At 30.9% G+C, this 18,902-nt stretch overlaps 5 protein-coding genes across 6 annotated transcripts; 3 read left to right on the top strand and 2 right to left on the bottom strand.

Annotated features, from left to right (window-relative positions):
* Positions 1-333: 333 nt before the first annotated feature.
* LOC116770301 (high mobility group protein 20A) lies at positions 334-2,448 on the top strand. Its single transcript, XM_032661719.2, has 7 exons — positions 334-870; positions 948-1,107; positions 1,233-1,372; positions 1,446-1,567; positions 1,672-1,794; positions 1,938-2,103; positions 2,282-2,448. The coding sequence occupies exons 1-7, from the start codon at positions 627-629 to the stop codon at positions 2,419-2,421; spliced, it is 1,095 nt and encodes a 364-aa protein (XP_032517610.2). The 5' UTR covers positions 334-626; the 3' UTR covers positions 2,422-2,448.
* On the bottom strand, positions 2,402-3,623 carry LOC116770302 (histone RNA hairpin-binding protein). Its single transcript, XM_032661720.2, has 4 exons — positions 3,261-3,623; positions 3,084-3,177; positions 2,788-2,910; positions 2,402-2,715 (listed from the first exon to the last, which is right to left on the bottom strand). The coding sequence occupies exons 1-4, from the start codon at positions 3,322-3,324 to the stop codon at positions 2,556-2,558; spliced, it is 441 nt and encodes a 146-aa protein (XP_032517611.2). The 5' UTR covers positions 3,325-3,623; the 3' UTR covers positions 2,402-2,555.
* Positions 3,624-3,706: 83 nt separating this feature from the next.
* LOC116770060 (U6 small nuclear RNA (adenine-(43)-N(6))-methyltransferase) lies at positions 3,707-6,611 on the bottom strand. Its single transcript, XM_061527745.1, has 8 exons — positions 6,304-6,611; positions 6,002-6,215; positions 5,610-5,750; positions 5,287-5,422; positions 4,890-5,006; positions 4,644-4,804; positions 4,005-4,554; positions 3,707-3,731 (listed from the first exon to the last, which is right to left on the bottom strand). Exons 1-8 carry the CDS (start codon positions 6,406-6,408, stop codon positions 3,707-3,709), a joined length of 1,449 nt encoding a protein of 482 aa, XP_061383729.1. The 5' UTR covers positions 6,409-6,611.
* A 378-nt stretch (positions 6,612-6,989) lies between these two features.
* LOC116770179 (THO complex subunit 4) lies at positions 6,990-9,244 on the top strand. 2 transcript variants are annotated; one of them, XM_032661542.2, is made up of 4 exons: positions 6,990-7,322; positions 8,094-8,322; positions 8,397-8,591; positions 8,883-9,244. In XM_032661542.2, the coding sequence occupies exons 1-4, from the start codon at positions 7,125-7,127 to the stop codon at positions 9,035-9,037; spliced, it is 777 nt and encodes a 258-aa protein (XP_032517433.1). In that variant the 5' UTR covers positions 6,990-7,124; the 3' UTR covers positions 9,038-9,244. The 2 variants fall into 2 exon arrangements, with proteins under 2 accessions (XP_032517433.1, XP_032517434.1); XM_032661543.2 differs by having other exon boundaries at positions 6,991-7,322; positions 8,109-8,322.
* A 2,786-nt stretch (positions 9,245-12,030) lies between these two features.
* LOC116770333 (cap-specific mRNA (nucleoside-2'-O-)-methyltransferase 1) lies at positions 12,031-17,913 on the top strand. Its single transcript, XM_032661765.2, has 14 exons — positions 12,031-12,232; positions 12,311-12,412; positions 12,493-13,022; positions 13,103-13,246; positions 13,328-13,601; positions 13,797-13,993; positions 14,060-14,243; positions 15,421-15,646; positions 15,796-15,910; positions 15,990-16,242; positions 16,337-16,437; positions 16,765-16,880; positions 17,190-17,428; positions 17,580-17,913. The coding sequence occupies exons 1-14, from the start codon at positions 12,220-12,222 to the stop codon at positions 17,816-17,818; spliced, it is 2,733 nt and encodes a 910-aa protein (XP_032517656.2). The 5' UTR covers positions 12,031-12,219; the 3' UTR covers positions 17,819-17,913.
* Positions 17,914-18,902: the final 989 nt, after the last annotated feature.

Below are 18,902 nucleotides of genomic sequence, written 5' to 3'. Positions count from 1 at the left end.
GATTAATAATAATGAAATGGCAAGTGGTATGTATCCTGAAACTAAAATAAATAAAGATGATTCATATTTTCTTCCTGTAAAATACTATGTTATATTTGGTAAAAATCTAATAAATTAATATGTATTTGGAAACCTTAAACTTTTATAAATAAATATTTAAAAAAATATATTTTAACGACGCATTAATTATATCAACAATATTTTGCATTAAAAATAAACATATTTGGGCAAAAAATAAATTAAGCATTTTATTATCAATAATTTAAATTTTATACATATTTTGATTACCCATTTGTGAAGTTCAGGCAACCCGTAAAATTTAACTACCTGCTTGAATGTATGCCCAACTTCACGAAATATTAGAAAATACTACCATATTACTTTCTATTAATTGGATAGTTAAACTGAATTAAACTCTAAATACACACAACAAAACAATGCAAAATGTTGTTTCTTAAGTGATGTTTGTTAATTATTGATAAACTAAGTAAAACGTCGTTTGTTTAGATGTTGGTGTTTTTGTGTCATTAATTATCGATTTATTTAGCTTTAAGAAACTATTTTGTGTAAATAAATGCAAATATTTCCATTAATATTGGATAGTCAAATCTAATTGAAGCATAAATATGGAACCTGATAATACTCAATCTGTTGAAATACAACCAGTGGAAAACGAGGCATCTATTAAATCTACGACTGCCGATCACGAAGATAGTGCATTAGCTGCAAACTCAACAAATGGTAATGATACCGACGTAGGCACTCAACCCCCAAATTCTAAAGATATTCAGAAACCGTCACCCAAAAAGCCGAAAAAGAGGAAACCTAAAATACCACGGGATGTAACTGCGCCTCGCCAGCCTCTGACTGGTATAATATAAGATAAATATAAAGATCTTTGAATTTTTAGAAAATGCTCGATTTTGTAAATATGATTTGCCTTCCAGGTTATGTTAGATACCTCAATGAACGTCGTGATCAGTTAAGAGCTGAACAACCAGAATTAGGTTTTGCGGAGTTAACTAGACAACTAGCCAGTGAATGGAGCAAACTCCCCACTGAAGAAAAACAGCACTATTTGGATGCAGCTGATCAAGATAAGGAAAGGTTAATTAAAACATCAACTATTTTTGCTAATGTAATATCATTTCTAGATATATTCATTCATTTTATTGCAATGATATGGAATGTTAAATCAGGTCTATTTAGTAATGGGTATATATATTTTACAGATATATTAAAGAATGGGCAGAGTATAAAAAAACTGATGCTTATAAAGAGTTTAGAAAGCAGCAAATGGAACAAAAAGATACAGGAACTGTAACCAAAAAGGTTAAATCATGTGTTGATAATAATATTATAAGTGTTACAGGTCAGTTTATCTGTGGGCTTTGTAAAATTCATTAAAAATGTATCTATCGTCAAAAATGTATAAAACTTTGCAGGAGGTGCTACTCAAATTTCTGCTGAACCTGTTGTGGGTGGGAATATATCAACCGGTTCCATTCTCAGTGCAACAAGGCAACAAACTCCACCTCGACCGAGGCCCTGCATAACACCTGCTTCAGTAAGTACTTTAAAGTAATCGAAAATTATATGTTGCTATATTTTCTATTAGTCCAAACATGATATTTAAATTTTTGATGAAGTTATGATATAATCTTCTTTTAGGGTGAAGAAATGTCTGGAGATACAGATATACCTATTTTCACTGATCAATTCTTACAACACAACAAGTTGAGGGAATCTGAACTTCGTCAATTGAGAAAAGCAAATTCAGATTATGAGCAGCAGGTAGAGTAAAATAAAACAATAAGACTTTTTTATGTTGTACTTATGAGTCTTGTTTTTAAATATAAAATTTATACACTGTGAAATGTCTTCTAGTGTAAAATAAGCTATGATCTTGTATATTGAGTGTAAAATTTGTTTTATAGAATGCTATATTACAACGTCATGCTGAAGAAGTAAGTGCTGCTACAGCTAGGCTTCGAGCTGAAACAACCGCAGCAGCCGAACGCACAGCCTTGCTTGTAGCTCATCGCAGACTTTTAGTGACATCACTAGTTCAGGCTTTACAATCTGTTGTGCTGCCTTTACAAAGTAAGATGAGTTACAAAAGAAACATTTAAGAAATTATAAAAAGAAAATGTAGATAGATGTTTCTAATTTTTTTGAATTGTTTTTCATTGAGATAGTTCTAAACATAGTTTTTGGATGAGTCTTCTTGTGTAATACGAATTGAAATATCAAAAGGTTGCATATACATTTCATGTTTTAGACGGACCAGCTGGTGCATCAGAGTCCAACATAGAGGAGTACATGGAAAAATTACAGAGCTTGGTAACAGAAGGAAAGAACAATCCAGTATTGAAACAGGCGAAAGACATATTAAATAAAATTGAATTACCTATGAATTAACAATTTAATAAAACCATTTATATATATTGTCAGCATTTTTTTTAAGCCTATAATACCACTAGTTATACTATAGTAAAACTGTCAAGCTAATTACTTTTTTATTAAAATACATTACTATACAAGTAGATGAATTATCAATTATCTTCTTCACTATAAGACTCATATTCTTGTTTAACATCAGTATCATACTCGTGTAGCTTTTTCCTCCACAACTTTATCAACATGTCCCAAGATCTTCTGCTGTATTTTGTGTACTTGTCTGGGGTTTTGGGATGGTCTTTGGTCCGTTGGTCTCTAGTAAATAATAACAAAAATTATTTTACAAAAAATAATATTAATATAATTAAATTTGTTAGTGACACTTACATAGGAACTTGTTTTACATAATTGTGATAGCCAACAGTATTTTTTCCATAATCTATCTGTTTTTGTCTTCTCTGTAAAGTCGTAGGATCAGTCTCGAGTTCAATAACCTTTTTAGTGGGTTTACTGAAATTCATACTTAGCATGAATGAGAATATACTAAAGCAAAAATTATTTGAAACATATACATATTTTGAATTATAGCAGATTGTGTAAAACACAGTACAGGTACTATTATTCACTATTTACACATTCTAAAATACATATATAAAACAATATTGTCATTACTTAAATAATACCTAGAGTTGTCAGATTCGTTTGGCTTTAATTTTTTTCTGCTACTTGAACTTTCTCTACTATCAGACTTCATCTTCTCCTTTGTTGCTCTCCGAACTGACGAAAACAATAAATTTAAATAAACTCATCATCACGGGAAACCTTAGTTAGTATTTAACGTATTCAACTAGATCATGTACCTGGTAGAGTTTCATTATCATCTTCAACCCAACTCTTCAATATATTTCTTGTTGCTCTATCCATCTTGTTACAATACTAATAATCTTTATTTATCTCTTAATATATTACTTTTACAAAACCTACCACAGTAATAAGTAACAGAAGATCCGGATTTTTTTGTTTTCAACGAAATAATACCATCAGAGAGTTCATTGACAGCTTTAACTTTCTTGATAAATGCAGAAAGTGCTTCCTGTGAATTGACTTACTATTCCATTATATTTTAATTCATTCACTTCTCATAAACATAAAATAGGAACTGTTAAAATGTTGTATATATCATTAATTTGTCGGCTGTCGCGCGAAAAGAGGCAAACAAATATGACAGACAGTTTAACCAACATAAATAAAAGCTAGCTTTTTAAAAGCGTTACCACCCGTCCAACATTTTAAAACTTAACATGGATTAATGTGTATTGGCTCCTTTAGGACTATAACAATACCAGGTTACGCTAGTCTATGGCATAAAACAAGTCTAAAATTAAAAATATCTTTAATGAAAAATAGGTTTTTATTTTACGACCTTAACCTACATATGATACGAACAAATCGAATAACGCTGAGAATATATATATAGATTAAAATAAAAATTATCGGTTGAAGATTTCGTTAATCGTGTTAAAACATTTTAAAAATCGGTGATTATTACACTATTAGATAGATAAAAGCAATTTAAATATTGAAATGAGAAATAAAACACAAAGTAGTTCCAATTATTTTTAATATACTGTGCTATTTGATGTAATCCCTCTTTTCCGGCAGTACCATACAAATTTTCCATTTCAATGTTAACATTTACATCTTTTATGACAATTTTTAATAAAGCATTTATTAAGACAGATGTGTTATCTAATGGCTTACTATTCTGCGTCGTTTGTTGACTATCTAATTCTGAAATATCATTACTATTTTTTTCTACTGAACTGCTTAAAGTTGTGTTTCCATTTTGGTCATTGTCATTTTTCGTCTCTTGACCTGAAGAATTACCTTCACATTTTGCCTTCTTCGATTGCTCTTCAATTTGTTTTTGCAGCCTTCTTTTTCGTCTTTGGTTTGACCAGGTATTCGATGTTGCCGTTATATTTAGGCGTAACTCGTTATTACGTTTTGTAATAACTCTATAAGTAATTTTTAACTCCTGTAATATTGCTTTCATTTTATCGAAACTGTTAGTTGTAGTTTTGCTCTCATCTGGTTTTGGTAATGTGATAGTTATAGGTAAGTTTTTCTTGCGGGATTTATCCTTTGGCATATCTAAATAAAAATACTATATCAGCATCAGCATACATACATAAACACTTTAAACTTTGCAAATATATTTTGTGTAATATGTTGTACATTACCTATTTTGGACAATTCATAATCCTGGTAAGTCCAAGCTAAGCCCCATCTTGTAACTCTACCTTGACAGAATTCGGTTATTGTGTATTTAATGGCTTCAGCTTTTAAATCCAGAACTAGTTCCTTCAAGTTATGTTTATGACCTACCATGGTTGTGTATATGCTGAAAAAAAATCAATAATCAAATTTAACAGATAATATTTTATGTTAGAAATTTATTAAAAAAAAATTATAATAAAATGACATACAGAATTCTATCTTTATAAAGCTTGCTTTCCTCTATAATTTTTCTACAGAACTGTAACTCTCCACCTTCAGTGATAAGTTCATGTGGTGATCCAGTAAATCCATTTTTCGGTTCAGGTCTGAGAATAAAAGGGAAAATCATTATACATCATGGTAAATTTTTTCAAATGTCTTTTTTATTGTAAATATAAGTCATAGTTTATGTTTAACAATTATTAACACTGTTCTGCTCGAAAGGCATTAAAAGAAATGATAAAAATAATTGTCTTAAGATGGGACTCGGCAATACAATTCATTGAGACTGATGCGACAATCAAAACATTGAAAGCCTTAGAATTCATAATCTATGTATAATCATCACAAATATATTTTTATAATTTATATAATCTATTAAATTACCTCGCTGGACTCCTTGACTCCCAGAGCTCTTGGACATTTGTGTAAAAAGGTGGATTGCACATACAAAATTCAAACACTTGTGAATTATCATCAGCAAACATGAAATCAACGATGGACTTTGTTGGATTCTGTTTCACTGAAACCGAGGTTATTTTCATATAAAGTCAGTTAAAATTCTAACTAGAATATATATGTCTATATCTCAGATTATAGTAGAATTTATATATAAAAATTACTTGTTCTGTTAAAGCTCACTTCATATTATATTTTACCATAATTATCTTTCAAAGTTTTAGAAAATAATAAAAGTAAAACATATTTACATGTTATTAAATTCTGTAGATTATTCCTTTGAACATTCTCTGTTGCTTTCAATAAACTTTCCTCATCTGTTTCCGTTCCAACCATCGTCCATTTATTTTTTACTGCTGCCAATAAAGGATATATAGCACATGCACCAGTACCTAAAAAAAAATTATAAAATTTATTTTTCAAAGAGATTTTTATTACTAGAATTCTACTGATTTGGCAGAATTCCATTAATTTGAGAGTAGTTAAAGAATTTAACACATTGTATTTACAGAGAATATTCCTAATAACAAATTTTGGGTATATTTTTATTAAATGAAAAGTTTTAATAAGAATGTAGACCTAAGTTATTAAATTAGGACATTCTTTGCTTTAAATAATATTCTAGAATTTATAATAATCTTACCTATATCAAGACCAGTGATAGACTCTTTTTTATTAATAAAATTCATTAAGTCTTCAATCCACAAGATATAGTTTAGCCTTAATGGCAATGTTGGTACTAATCGATCTTCTGGTATAAGAACATCAAGATTAAAATCAGATTTTAGTAAGCAGGTTGTCAAAATACGCAGCACCTGAGGATCTTTAAAGTCAATGGTCACTTTACCTGTAACATCCTGGAAAAGTTAATACTTAACAAACGAATAAAATAAAAGACTATGTATTGTAAATTTCATAGAAGAGTAATGATAAAGTTATAACTACCATTTTTGCTATGTCGGAAAACTCTTTATAGGTTTTCGCTAACTTAGCAAAGTCTGGAGGGGTTTTGTAAATATTGTTTGGGTGCATAAATTTGTTTAAAGCCATCTCTATTTAAATATATTTATCTCCACTCCTGGCTCACTTCAGATATAACCTGTAAATACCTGACAATTTTCTTATCGTACTTCCACGTATATAATAATATTTTAAATATATTTTAATTACTATAAATATACTTTAGTTGCTGAACCGTGATATAAAATTATGTATTGAAAAATTTTTTCAATATTGAAATATGAAATGTGACGGTTTACAGTTTGACATAAAGAACATTATTGTTTTGACTTTTTATATTATATTAGATTAAAAATTAATGTTTTATTTATGATACAGCAATATAAAATTATGAATTTAATTCATTAAGACATATTGATAATGATGTAAAATAATAGTCAAACATTTTAAAGTATTAGAAGTTAATAGAAAAAAAAAACATAAGAAGCACCATCATATATATTTCAAAAAAATTTAAACCATATAATATACTTCTATGTTTAATTAAATATTAAAAAGAAAAAAATTATGTATATGTGTCATAGACATTTCAAAGAATTAAAGTGATTCTTTATGATATTTGGTTGTATATTCTGTGACACTGTCCTATTTTCGTGTCTCTGATTCTTTTTATCTTTAGAAATTCTATAAGGACGCGATCATTCACCGATGATTAAGCTGTCCTGATTTTGTTTTATTTTGCTGAAAAAAATATTAGTTCATTATTAAAAGTAGTTAAAAACGCTTAATTAATAGTAACAAATAAAATGGTTGATAAAATTGATATGGCTTTGGACGACATAATAAAAGCGGGCAAAAAGGGAAGACCGGGAGGCGGTGGAGCTGGAAGAAAATTCGATGTTAAACGCCCAGGAAGAGGAGGTGGATTCCGTAACGGACGTACAGGTGGAGTGTTACGTGGTCGAAATCGTGGAGGAGTATCTAAGCCAACAAATTATACAAGGGTAATTCAAATAAATCGTTGATAATTCAGTTTCAATATGGCGGATCAACGTGGTGAAATGACGCGTCAAGTGCGTCGCCATAGATCTTTTGTCATCCTAATATCGCTAATGTGGGCAAACTACATTGTTCGTTTGTAAATGTAGTTAAAATACCACGTCCATTATTTTCATATCCAGCGCAAGTTTATTCTTGCAACAGTATATTCTACTGTACCTATAATTAGCCTTAACTTTATTTCACCACTTCAAAGTATATTTTTGTAATCCTCCTCCTTCTCTAAATGGCATTTCAATTGCCTTTGCCGTCAATTATTCACCTGATAGTACTACTTGGAGATTTAAAAGGGTTTATCAACATATCCAGTGTTTTGGGAGTTTCTACACATGGGAGAAAGCAAGCAAATACAACTAGACATGAAAGTTACTACAAGCTTATTTTTACAAGATGGGGTTCAGAAATACGATGGAGTTTCCTGTTAATTTAAGAGGATTGCTAATTTTGAGACTGTTCGCGGTTATAAGTGTGGTTTTGCAAAATTGTGCAATATCATTCATGTTAAAAGTGCAGTGTTAGTGGTGCAAACAAGGATTCTAATCATTTATTGTCAATCATAGGCTTGTCAAAAATGCTTGTGTATCATATAATAATCTATTGTATTAGTTTGTTACAATTCTGTGAATTGTTATAGAACATGTACAACATATGTTTGCTTAGTATTTTGAGTGTATACTCAAAGAAGCTGCAGCGGGCTGTTGGCATGATCTATGAAGGACAACCTATTTCAGGGAGATGTAAACAGCACTTGGAAACATGACATGTACAATGACTTCAATGATAGAAAAATCCAGAGGAGTGTGCCTCTAACCACAGGGCCCACAAAACTCCTTGTGTCCAATCTGGACTTTGGAGTTTCAGATTCTGACATACAAGAGCTTTTCTCGGAGTTTGGCATTCTTAAGAGTGCAGCAGTACATTATGATAGATCAGGAAGATCATTAGGTTTGTGCTTTGATATTTTTCATATATATGTTAGTTTTATTTGTACAAATCACTTAATAATAGTAAATCTATAGGCACAGCCGATGTTTTGTTTGAAAGAAGAGCAGATGCATTAAAGGCTATGAAGCAATACAATGGAGTACCATTAGATGGGCGTGCAATGAATATACAACTAGCAACCTCAGAAATATCAACCTTTAGGAATGAAGAAAGAAGTAGACCAGCTGGTGGCGGCAGTGTTGGTCCTGTAAGAAGAAATTCTAACAGAGGTATCTATATAGGTGATAAGTAAAGTAGGAATGATTGAATACAGAATTGAACACAATGTTTATTTGTTTGTGAAATTTTTAAGAAACTTAAGAAATTAACATCACACTACATCACAATGAACACAACACCCAGATTATATGTCAATCTGTGAATATAACTCATAATATTGTAATTTAGAGACAAATACAGTATCCATTACACTAATGAACTTTAAATATTAAAAAAAAAAAACATTGTGTTGGGATAATATTCAAATTTCTGATGAGTTAACAAATTAACATTTGCTACAGGAGGCGGTGGTAATCGTCCTCAAGTTGGTGGCAGGGGCAGAGGTGCACGACGTGGAGGTCGTGGTGGAACTGGCGGACCTCGCGGCAAGAAAGCCGTACCAACAGCAGAACAATTAGATGCTGAACTAGATGCTTATGTTAAAGAAATTAAGTGATAGAAGCTTTACTAGAAATAATAATAGGTGTATAACATAATTTTAAGACGCAAGTTAGTTCATACAAAAAAATAAGAATTGCATACACTTTGTTTTATAATAAAACTTAGTTCTGACATATTAAGAGAATCAGCCGAATTGTTTAAGAATATTTTAATACATGGATTTAATATTAGGAAAAGTTCATGATAAAAAAAATTATTGTGATTTTTGCTGTTCTTATTAACATTCGACCACATTAAATCACCCAATTTATTTCATATACCCTTTTTGTAATATCGTGAAATTAACATGAAAGATGCCTACTGTAAAAGTGGACAATTGTAATATACAGGTCGGAATAGATTGTATACAGATAATACAGAGCTATTTAGGGTAGTTTTTAATGAGGTGCATTTCTAACAAGCAAATAAATTTTAATTGTTAATGACATAATTTAGAAACACAAATATTTGCCATCAGTGTTGAAATAGGAACTACAAAATAACGACTTAAAAGGTGTCTCGCATTGATTTAATTAAATAATGACTACAGTCATTTGATTGTGAATGGATAAAGTACAGAGTGGGCCATTAGTTAATGCGAAATTTTAAAAATCATAGAAAAAAAGCTACAAGGCTTAGGAAAGAATCTTTATTTATAATAATGTAAATAAATTGGAATTTTATTTTTTAAAAATAATATCACTGAGATGTGCACCATCCACACGTACACAATCTGGACCTCAAATTCGTAAAAACTTGCTGACACATCGCTCGTGGGATAGCAGACATTTCCTGCAAATGTTGTTCTTGAACTGGGCAACTGTCGTCGGCTTATTCGCATAAACGCGGATCTTGAGGTACCCCCACAGAAATAAATCCAGTGGCGTGAGATCTGGGCTCCGAGGAGGCCACGGAACGTTCCCTCGACGCGATATCAGTTTTCCAGTAAACATTTCGTTTACTACCTCTAAGGACTCATTGGATGTATGAGATGTCGCGCCGTCTTGTTGAAACCAGCTCCTGCTGTTGTAGGCTTCAAAATTATGCAGTTGTGGGAAGAAAAAGTTACGTGACGTGTCTGTATAGCGATCAGAATTTACTGTTACGGTTTGGCCTCGCTCATTTTCAAAGAAATGGGGTCCCATGATTCCTTCAGCTGACATGGCTGCCCAAACCGTCACTTTAAGCGAATGAAGTTGCAATGCAGTCTTTGATGTTTTAATTTGGGATTTTCTGAGGCCCGATACCGACAATTTTGCTTATTCACATATCCACCTAAATGAAAATGAGCTTCATCCGAGAAGAGAATATTGTTCAAACTTCGAAAAGGCTGTAACATTTTTTTCGGCAAAATCACTGCGAAGATGGTGGTCATTTGGTTTCAATTCCTGGACTAATTGAAGTTTATACGGGTGATTAATGATTAGGAATCTTTTAAGGTCTGGTTGGAAAAAGAGAAATCGAGCTAATATGGCAATATATGTTTATAAAACTTAACGATTCGAGTAGCTGAAAATCCATTTGGTAATAAATAAGTAGATACTGGTGATAAGATGTCAGATGCCGGTATGTAGAAGGTACTCTTGTACCTTCTACATGTTCGAGATACAGTTTCAGATTTGTTTTCCAACGTTCGATATACTGTTACTTCCAGTAATGTCTTACAAAATGGCTGAAGCCAGTATTTATAGTTTCTTTTAAAAACGGGTTGACACTTAAATGTTGCCATTACAAAATTACAATGGTTCAGAATTATTATCCATTGTAAAAATAATTCCAAGGATTATATTATAATTAGTACAGCGTGGAGGGCGCCACTTGTAACATACATCAAGTATGATAACATTAATATTAACTACAACATTATTTTATTAAATTAGTAAAGATGTTATCACATCAATGTGTAAATATATAAATGATAGAGCAATATTTGTTTATTAATATTTTATTAATTCTATAATTTCTATATAAACTATTAGTAGAGTATACGTAAAACGATATGAAATATAACAACTGTAAACCTCTAAAATATTCACGTTTTTCGGTGTCGACTCAACGACGATATTGATATGAAATAGAATATGAATTAATAGAAATAGCCAATGATTTATTTTCATTTACTGCCTTTTGTTTTACTAGGCAAACTTGTAGTTCAATGAGTTATTATCCTTACTCCGAAAAATGAACAGGCCTTTTTTCTAACTGTAGATAATATTTTATTTTACTGTATGAGCTATTGGCGTTTCCTAACACGTTTCGCCAATATCGTATGAATATATGACTGGTAATTCAACATCACACAGATTTATCAACTTCTGTTATCAGTGATGTTTCACGTCAGTATACAGAGGTAAACTGTTCCGTTTTGAGTAAAATAATTAAGTAAACTAATTTTTTAGCTCTCCCTAGAATAAAAAAAAATCTTATTAACATTTGTATATAGAGCTTTTATAAACTAAGTTAATCTGACGATTTTCTAAGCACTGCAGCTATTGTATTACAATTTTATTTTTATGGATACCGAATAAAAAAAAACCTTTGATATTTTGATTTATATTTTTAATTTAATAAATTTACTATTATAAAAGGATTCGAATTTTGGTATATGTATAAGTTGATGAATAATATAATATTTAATTATTATGTCTCTTTAAAATAAATTTAATATGTTAATACATCTTACGTCAACGACAATAATATATAAATAGTCAACAGATCACTTCTTTTAAACAACAGATTCCACACAGGCCCGAGAATACCTATATATTAATAATGTTTGGGGAATTCCCAGTTCACATATGTTTACAGACTTAGAGAATACAGTTAAAATTTATTTTGACAAAAAAATTATTCCAAAGATATGATGTGGAAGCTTTAATATTTACACTCTAAATAATTTGACTGGATTCACATTTCCAACGATATTTCAAACAAATATCAATCTTCTTTATCCCAAAAACTTTTTTATTATATTTATTAATGTGGCAAACCACAAATTGATATTGAAAACTTGACAACATTCAGTGCTTGTCAACAACATATTGTTAATTCACATACCTAAAAATCGAAAACAAGCATTTAATCATTGGAAGTATATTATACATGTGGTCGGTTTTCCGTTATTTAAGAAATTTATACTTCTAAGAAGAATATCAACGATAAGTTTAACAGTAAAATTGAGAGCAGCCTAAAAGAAACATGAATCTGTCAGGTACGTTTTACTTGTTACTTGTTACATACTTTCTTGTCAGCTACACAACGTAATATACTTTAAACATTTCATAAACAGATCCATCAGACGACGATTCTAGTAGCGATGAAAGTCCTGTACCAGCAAAACGTCCCCGGACAGACACTTACGGTGCCTCGTCAACAACATCGCATGGTTCAAGTAAATAAAATATTACTTCAAGGCAGGTGAAGGTAAATTAATTATTTTCGATTACTGATTATTTTTCTTTACATTTTAAGTCATTCAAGAATCTGACGAGGACTCACCTGAACCACAATTTTCGGACAACTATGGGGCTAATTCACAGAAGACAAATAAAAACAGGTTAAGCTATAGAGAGCAAAGTCCCAATAGACTCAATCGATTAAGTCGGAGCAGTCTTAGTGAGAATTGTTCTTCTCCTACTGATCAATATGATGACTTTCGACCTGGTTTCAAAGATAATGATTCAGAAGATGGTAGTGTCCGACCAAGTTTCCAGAAATCCAATGACAATGCCTTTTACAACAAAACATCGGACGATTACAAAGAGTCTGATTCTTACACTGGTGTGGGATACTCAGAGATTTCAAAAAGAATGATGAGTAATATGGGTCATAAGCCTGGGAGAGGTTTGGGTAAATTTGAACATGGCAGAGTAGAACCAGTAGAGGCGTCTACACAGAAGGGTCGGAGAGGTTTAGGTTTAAAACCGTCAGTTGTTGGTGAAGTACCTCGTGATTTTAAATGGTCACCAGACGAGGCAGTGCCTGAAGCACAGGAGGAAATTGTAAGAGTTCAAGAAAAATATTCATAGGTATTAAGTAATTATAACAGGGCTTAATTAAACATACATATTGACTATTTTAGAACTGGATCCCATCAGCACCAGAAGAAACTTTGTATGGGGACATATTAGAACAATGGTTGAAGAAGGGCAAGAAGAAAACAATAATTGAAGATGAGACCGAATTTGTGGATCCACAAATACTGAAAGGCATTCTAAATTCAAAGGTAATTAAAATAAATTTACTTCATATTTAATAAAAACAGTTGCTTCAAGTGTCGTCTGCATAATTTAAATCCTCTTTGCAGACCATTTTTGACAATCTAGAGGGTGAAGATATGAGACTTGCTAGAACTCGCAGTAATCCTTATGAAACTATTGGTTCTGTTATCTTTTTAAATAGAGCAGCTGTTAAAATGGCTAACATTGATGCTGTTTTTGACTTTATGTTCACAAATCCTAAGAAACCGTCTGGGGAACCGGCTGTAGATAAAAAGGATTTGTTGTATTTCGCTGATGTTTGTGCTGGGCCTGGTGGATTCTCTGAATATGTTCTGTATAGGAAAGGTTGGAGAGCAAAAGGTATGTTTTCTAGAATAGAAGAAACTACTAATAAAATTATAAAAAAAAAAATCTCTTAAATTTTAATATAATAAACTTATTTCTTGTAATTTGGTTCACGAGCAGCACAATGCCTTATCATATATATATATATATATATATATATATTTATATATATATGTATATATAATTTAGCACTATACTTGTATTTTGCAGGTTTTGGTTTCACATTAAAAGGCTCAAATGATTTCAAATTATCCGATTTCTACGCCGGTGCCCCAGAAACATTCAATCCTTATTATGGCGTTAAGGAAGATGGAAATATCTTTGATCCAGCTAATTTGTCATCTTTGAAAGAGTTTGTTTTAAAGCAAACAGATGATGTCGGTGTCCATTTTCTTATGGCAGATGGAGTAAGTGTTGAGGTCTAAATTACTAGCAGATTTTATTAGGATATTTATATGTTTTTTTTTTTTTAGGGATTTTCAGTTGACGGACAAGAAAATATCCAGGAAATATTGTCGAAGCAGCTATATTTATGTCAGTGTCTTGCAGCTCTAATGCTTGTTAGAACTGGTGGCCATTTCGTTTGTAAGCTGTTTGATGTATTCACACAATTTAGTGTTGGTCTCATTTACATTATGTATAGGTGTTTTGAAAAAGGTATTGTAAATTTAGTTTTATGTAAATATCATATACAGGGTGGATGTTATCGTAAGACAAAATAATAAAAAAATATACTTTACGTGTCATTTGCTTCAGCTGCTAGTCATTAATTATTTTTACACATAATGTATCTGCTATGTTTTAACGATATTTCTCTATCGGAAATTTACTGAGTGGAATAAATCACAAAAAGTTAAATGTCAACTCGGTTCCGTGACATCACTTACAACGTTATGACTCCGTAGATTAATACTTTGAAGACTGTGTATACTTGGACAAGTGACTTTAAATAGATATATCACTAGGTACCATTTGTTGGCGCGGAACTAACATTGTTGATTTTCCTCGTGGGTTATTGATCATTAGTTGAGGATTGTCTCCTCATAGAATATTATAAATACGATTTTCCAATAAATTACACGTTTTACACCACACTAGAGGCCTATAATGATTAATACGTGATAAAATTAAAATACTATTTCATTAGTATGATTCACACATATGGTTTGTATGAGATTTATAATTACCTACTCTTTTGTTACTACAAATAGATTCTGTGTGTAATATACATACAAAAATCTATAAGTAAACGTCCAAAGCTCAAAAGAATAGAATACAATACATACTTTTGTATTCTATTCTTTTGGGCTTCGGTAAAAACTTTGGTAATAATAGCCATTACATAACAACAGCAGTTCAAATTAGTTTCAATAACTCTGATACATATTTTTAACTTCAGTGTTAGGAAGTAATTGACAATTTTTCTTTTCTAATTGTTTTTTTTCTGTCTTATGATGATCTCCATCCTGTATATTACAAAAGCCATTATTTATCTTCTTTTATTCATTCATTGTTCTAAGAGTATAGAAGTTATGCTCAAAGCATTCTTCGAAACCGTTTCGATATAAACTTTTTAATTTACTAGTTTAAATAATTCGCTCTGATAATAAGCGAATCAAAGAAATTGATAATATACAATGCGTACTATCATAGTGTTTTTAACAGTTAAAATTATTCGAGTACTCTATATGAACATATAATTATAGTTTTGTTTGAGTAAATATATATTTACTTGTCCATTTACATTATGTTTATGCACCTTAAGAATAATGCATGCATTGATTGCATGCACTGTTCATATTGCCTCATGTTTTGATGATATTTTTTGTTTCAGTGTGTATTTTTAAACCTGTAACGTCGCGACCGGCCAACTCTGAGCGTTATATAGTGTGTAAGTGTAAGAAGGCCGGCACTGAATCAGTTGAGAAACATTTATTCTCTGTTAATTCTATTCTATGGAACAATCGCACTAAGGACGATGACGTCACACAGCTCGTGCCCCTGTCAGTTATACAGGAGGATAGAGCCTTCTATGAATATATATATAAGAGTAATTGTGTGTAAGTACTGTTGTTTTTGATAGAGATTGATTTGTATTATTTTTTTTTAATCCTATTTAATAAATAATATTGCATATATTTTTCTAGGTTTTGAGAGTATTAGTGATATAAAATAATTTAATGTTGTAATTTAATGTTTGATTCATCAGAATTGGGGAAAGACAAATCAAGAATCTGTTGAAAATTGCTGAATTCAGCAAAAATAAAAGTCTTCAAGAGGACTCTCAGGCTGACATGAGAGAGCAATGCCTGAAACTGTGGAATGTAGGTGTCACATATATATATACATTAATAATAAGTATATTATGTAAAGTCCATATATTATTATTATGATTATTTTCAGTTACCAGATAAAGTACGCACAAAACCAGAACGTAGGAGCGCTGATGATACACTATCACATATATTGAAAACCTCGGCCAAAACACAATCGGAGTCACACAGTGTGTATTCATTTAAGAACAGCATTCTCAACAGGCAGCCAAAGTATCTTGAGAAGTCTTCAGATTTGAGTAGCACTTTCATTAATGTGTACGACTGGCATTTCACATTCCTCAGTAGTGTCAAAGGAAGTTCTGATCTGAAGATATTCATAGGTATATCTATATAATATTATAATATGTCCTAATTAGTGAGGTATAATTTATATATAAAATAAAATATTCTTCATAAATATGTATATGGTTTCAGCCTGTGGTGGGAAACAGGTCTATCAGCTCGATGGCACCAATTGGAGAAATGTAGCCGATTTACATTTGACATTGCCCGCACACACATTGTTATACGGAGAGGTACATATAGAGGGAACTTCATGAGAAATTATTAAATCTTTATATCAATTTCCCTTATTTTATTAAACAATGTTCTTTTTACAGAAATTCTTAATAAGTGTCCATCCAAAAACAATTGAAGAATTAAATTTCATTATAATATACCTAACTATTTTTATTTATGTATCGTTATCTGCTTTAAGGTGATCCAAAACTACAAACAAAGTGATTAAAAAGAAATTTAAATATGACAAATATTTTTCTCAAATCGCTCCCATACTTATTATGTTGTCATTGTCCGTACTGTTAGTGTGAAAGGTCATAATATACTTTTTCGTTTTATTTCAGATAGTACGCGAGTATCGAGGCGAAGGCAACAATCAGATGCACAATAAAGCACTTCATGTGATAGACGCACTCATGCTAGGAGGCATTGATATATCATTAATGCCACTCACTGATCGGTTAGCTAATAATTATATTAAAATGTAGATATATAGATACAGTTGAGACATATGGCATTGAAAGCATTTGCAGGAAATTTTTATGTCAATATAACTATTTTTTTTTTTTTCTATAAATTTATGAACGACTAGGGTTGCCATTAAGAAATTAAAATAGAAATATCAGACTTGGGTATTTTAGTCGAAGGATCTAGGCGTATTTAGTTATAAGATTTCGAAATTATCTGATCAAAAAGACAAAAACATAATAATGTACTCCGTGCTAAAATATATATTAGTTTTGAATAATACAGAATTTTTTTTTTTCAGTATTAATCAATGTACCTTATTTTGCAATGCACTTGAAAAAACCGATGACACACAAGCCCTTCCAATCAGATGTAAGAGGTTTTACCCGTTGGAATCGTTTCCAACGTCCGTGGATAATTTGGAATATAGAGCAATGAAGAGAATTAAAAAGGCTTTAACTGTGGACATACCGAAACGAGGCAACCGAAATGATATGTTCCATACCGTTGGATCCTTACTGTTCATAAAGGAGTTGAAAGGTTTGTACTGACATTCAGTTGATTTATTTAACTAATACATAAAATATAGTATGTTATGTAATATTAAATATATATATATATATTATATATATATATATATATATATATATATATATATATATTAATATTAAATGTATTTTTTTAAATCCAGAGCCATGGATAGCACAAATATCTAAGAAGAGCGGTTGCAAGTATTATTACTGCATCGGACCGGACAGGAAGCCACGTAGCGAGTACTATATACCGGAAGCAGCCGGTTTGGACATGTTGAGCGCATATTCTAACAGGATATTGTGGAATTGGGAGGCAGCTTCAGCCATCTTTGAAGGACATCCAAACGCACCTATGACCCGATCGCACATGGAAGAATATATACGCCGTCAGACGTAGAATTTTTTAAACGATACTTTATGTAGATATAAGAATACTGATTTATTTTTAAACTTATTGTTTTTTTTTTTTGAATATAAGACCTTTTAAATATTGTTTTTTCTTTATTTGTACGCTATTTTAACGAATCCTCATGGTTATAATTACTACGAATAGATATATTACTTAAAAATAATAATAGATAACTGATATTTATCATTTACATACAGTAAGAAATTTATGCCCACCTAAAGGAATATTTGTTTTAAAAATTATAACTACATAGTCAAGTTCGATGAACGGCGTAAGACTTTTTTAAAAATAGATTTTATATAAATATAATGCTTATTTATTAGAGAACTAATTACTTAGACTGCCACTTACAGACAGAGCTTAATACTAATACAATATTCTAATGTTAACATATATGCAACTCGAGAGCGTCTCCTTAGTACAACAATGCTTGCTTACTCTAATTATTAGAAAGACGGCCACTGATAAAGGTATCGCGTATAATTCTTTAGAATGTGCGCCTGGGAACGGTTCTAAGTGCCGAGTCAGCGGTATGCGATGAAGTCTTCCTCTTCCTCATTTGCATGGACGTAACTACATCATTCAAATATTGTAAAATTTAGAGTTAGGACTCGACATCACTAGATTTATAATTCATGACATGAATGAAAAACTTAGATGAAAGTGTGCATGTAGTCAAATAAATCTGCAAAAACTGCAAAAAAGTTACAGAATGAAGTCTCACATGCACTTATATCTATCGGAACTAAATAACGCTCTTACTTAGCCTTTTAATTTTTTTTTCTGTAGTATTCCACAAGTTTCTAAGTTGGAAATAAAAATATCTAAAAGTTTGTAAGCGATATTGTAAATGGTATTCATTTAGCCTTAATGATTAAGGTAATAATTATAAAGCGAATAAATTAAGGCTTTTTCAAAATTTTACTCTTGTTAGTAATAACTTACATCATATATGTATTGTAATATCTTATTGCTGAAGTGAATATAAATGTAGAGGACATAAAAATCTAATTTCTGCCTTTAAATTGTTAACCGAAATAACTCATGTGTCTATAATTGAAGAGAATGGAAA

The sequence above is a fragment of the Danaus plexippus genome, assembly GCF_018135715.1.
Source record: "Danaus plexippus chromosome 13 unlocalized genomic scaffold, MEX_DaPlex mxdp_15, whole genome shotgun sequence".
NCBI classification, from domain to species: domain Eukaryota; kingdom Metazoa; phylum Arthropoda; class Insecta; order Lepidoptera; family Nymphalidae; genus Danaus; species Danaus plexippus.
Note: the sequence above shows the minus strand (reverse complement) of the source record. Positions and strands in the feature narration are given on the sequence as shown.

Bases quoted from the DNA above. Each gene is read 5' to 3' on its own strand.
- LOC116770333 (XM_032661765.2), top strand. The intron at 13,994-14,059 runs GTAAGTGTTGAG...TTTTTTTTTTAG, and splicing joins ATTTTCTTATGGCAGATGGA to GGATTTTCAGTTGACGGACA. The intron at 16,881-17,189 runs GTTAGCTAATAA...TTTTTTTTTCAG, and splicing joins TTAATGCCACTCACTGATCG to TATTAATCAATGTACCTTAT.
- LOC116770302 (XM_032661720.2), bottom strand. From the start codon at position 3,324: ATGGATAGAGCAACAAGAAATATATTGAAGAGTTGGGTTGAAGATGAT. The intron at 3,178-3,260 runs GTACATGATCTA...TGTTTTCGTCAG, and splicing joins TGATAATGAAACTCTACCAG to TTCGGAGAGCAACAAAGGAG. The intron at 2,716-2,787 runs GTAAGTGTCACT...ATTATTTACTAG, and splicing joins TATGTAAAACAAGTTCCTAT to AGACCAACGGACCAAAGACC.
- LOC116770060 (XM_061527745.1), bottom strand. From the start codon at position 6,408: ATGGCTTTAAACAAATTTATGCACCCAAACAATATTTACAAAACCCCT. The intron at 5,007-5,286 runs GTAATTTAATAG...TTTTATTCTCAG, and splicing joins GAGTCAAGGAGTCCAGCGAG to ACCTGAACCGAAAAATGGAT. The intron at 3,732-4,004 runs CTTTGTGTTTTA...GTATTGTTATAG, and splicing joins ATTAAAAATAATTGGAACTA to TCCTAAAGGAGCCAATACAC.
- LOC116770179 (XM_032661542.2), top strand. From the start codon at position 7,125: ATGGTTGATAAAATTGATATGGCTTTGGACGACATAATAAAAGCGGGC. The intron at 7,323-8,093 runs GTAATTCAAATA...TGATCTATGAAG, and splicing joins AGCCAACAAATTATACAAGG to GACAACCTATTTCAGGGAGA. The intron at 8,323-8,396 runs GTTTGTGCTTTG...GTAAATCTATAG, and splicing joins TAGATCAGGAAGATCATTAG to GCACAGCCGATGTTTTGTTT.
- LOC116770301 (XM_032661719.2), top strand. From the start codon at position 627: ATGGAACCTGATAATACTCAATCTGTTGAAATACAACCAGTGGAAAAC. The intron at 1,373-1,445 runs GTCAGTTTATCT...AAAACTTTGCAG, and splicing joins TAATATTATAAGTGTTACAG to GAGGTGCTACTCAAATTTCT. The intron at 2,104-2,281 runs GTAAGATGAGTT...TTCATGTTTTAG, and splicing joins TGTTGTGCTGCCTTTACAAA to ACGGACCAGCTGGTGCATCA.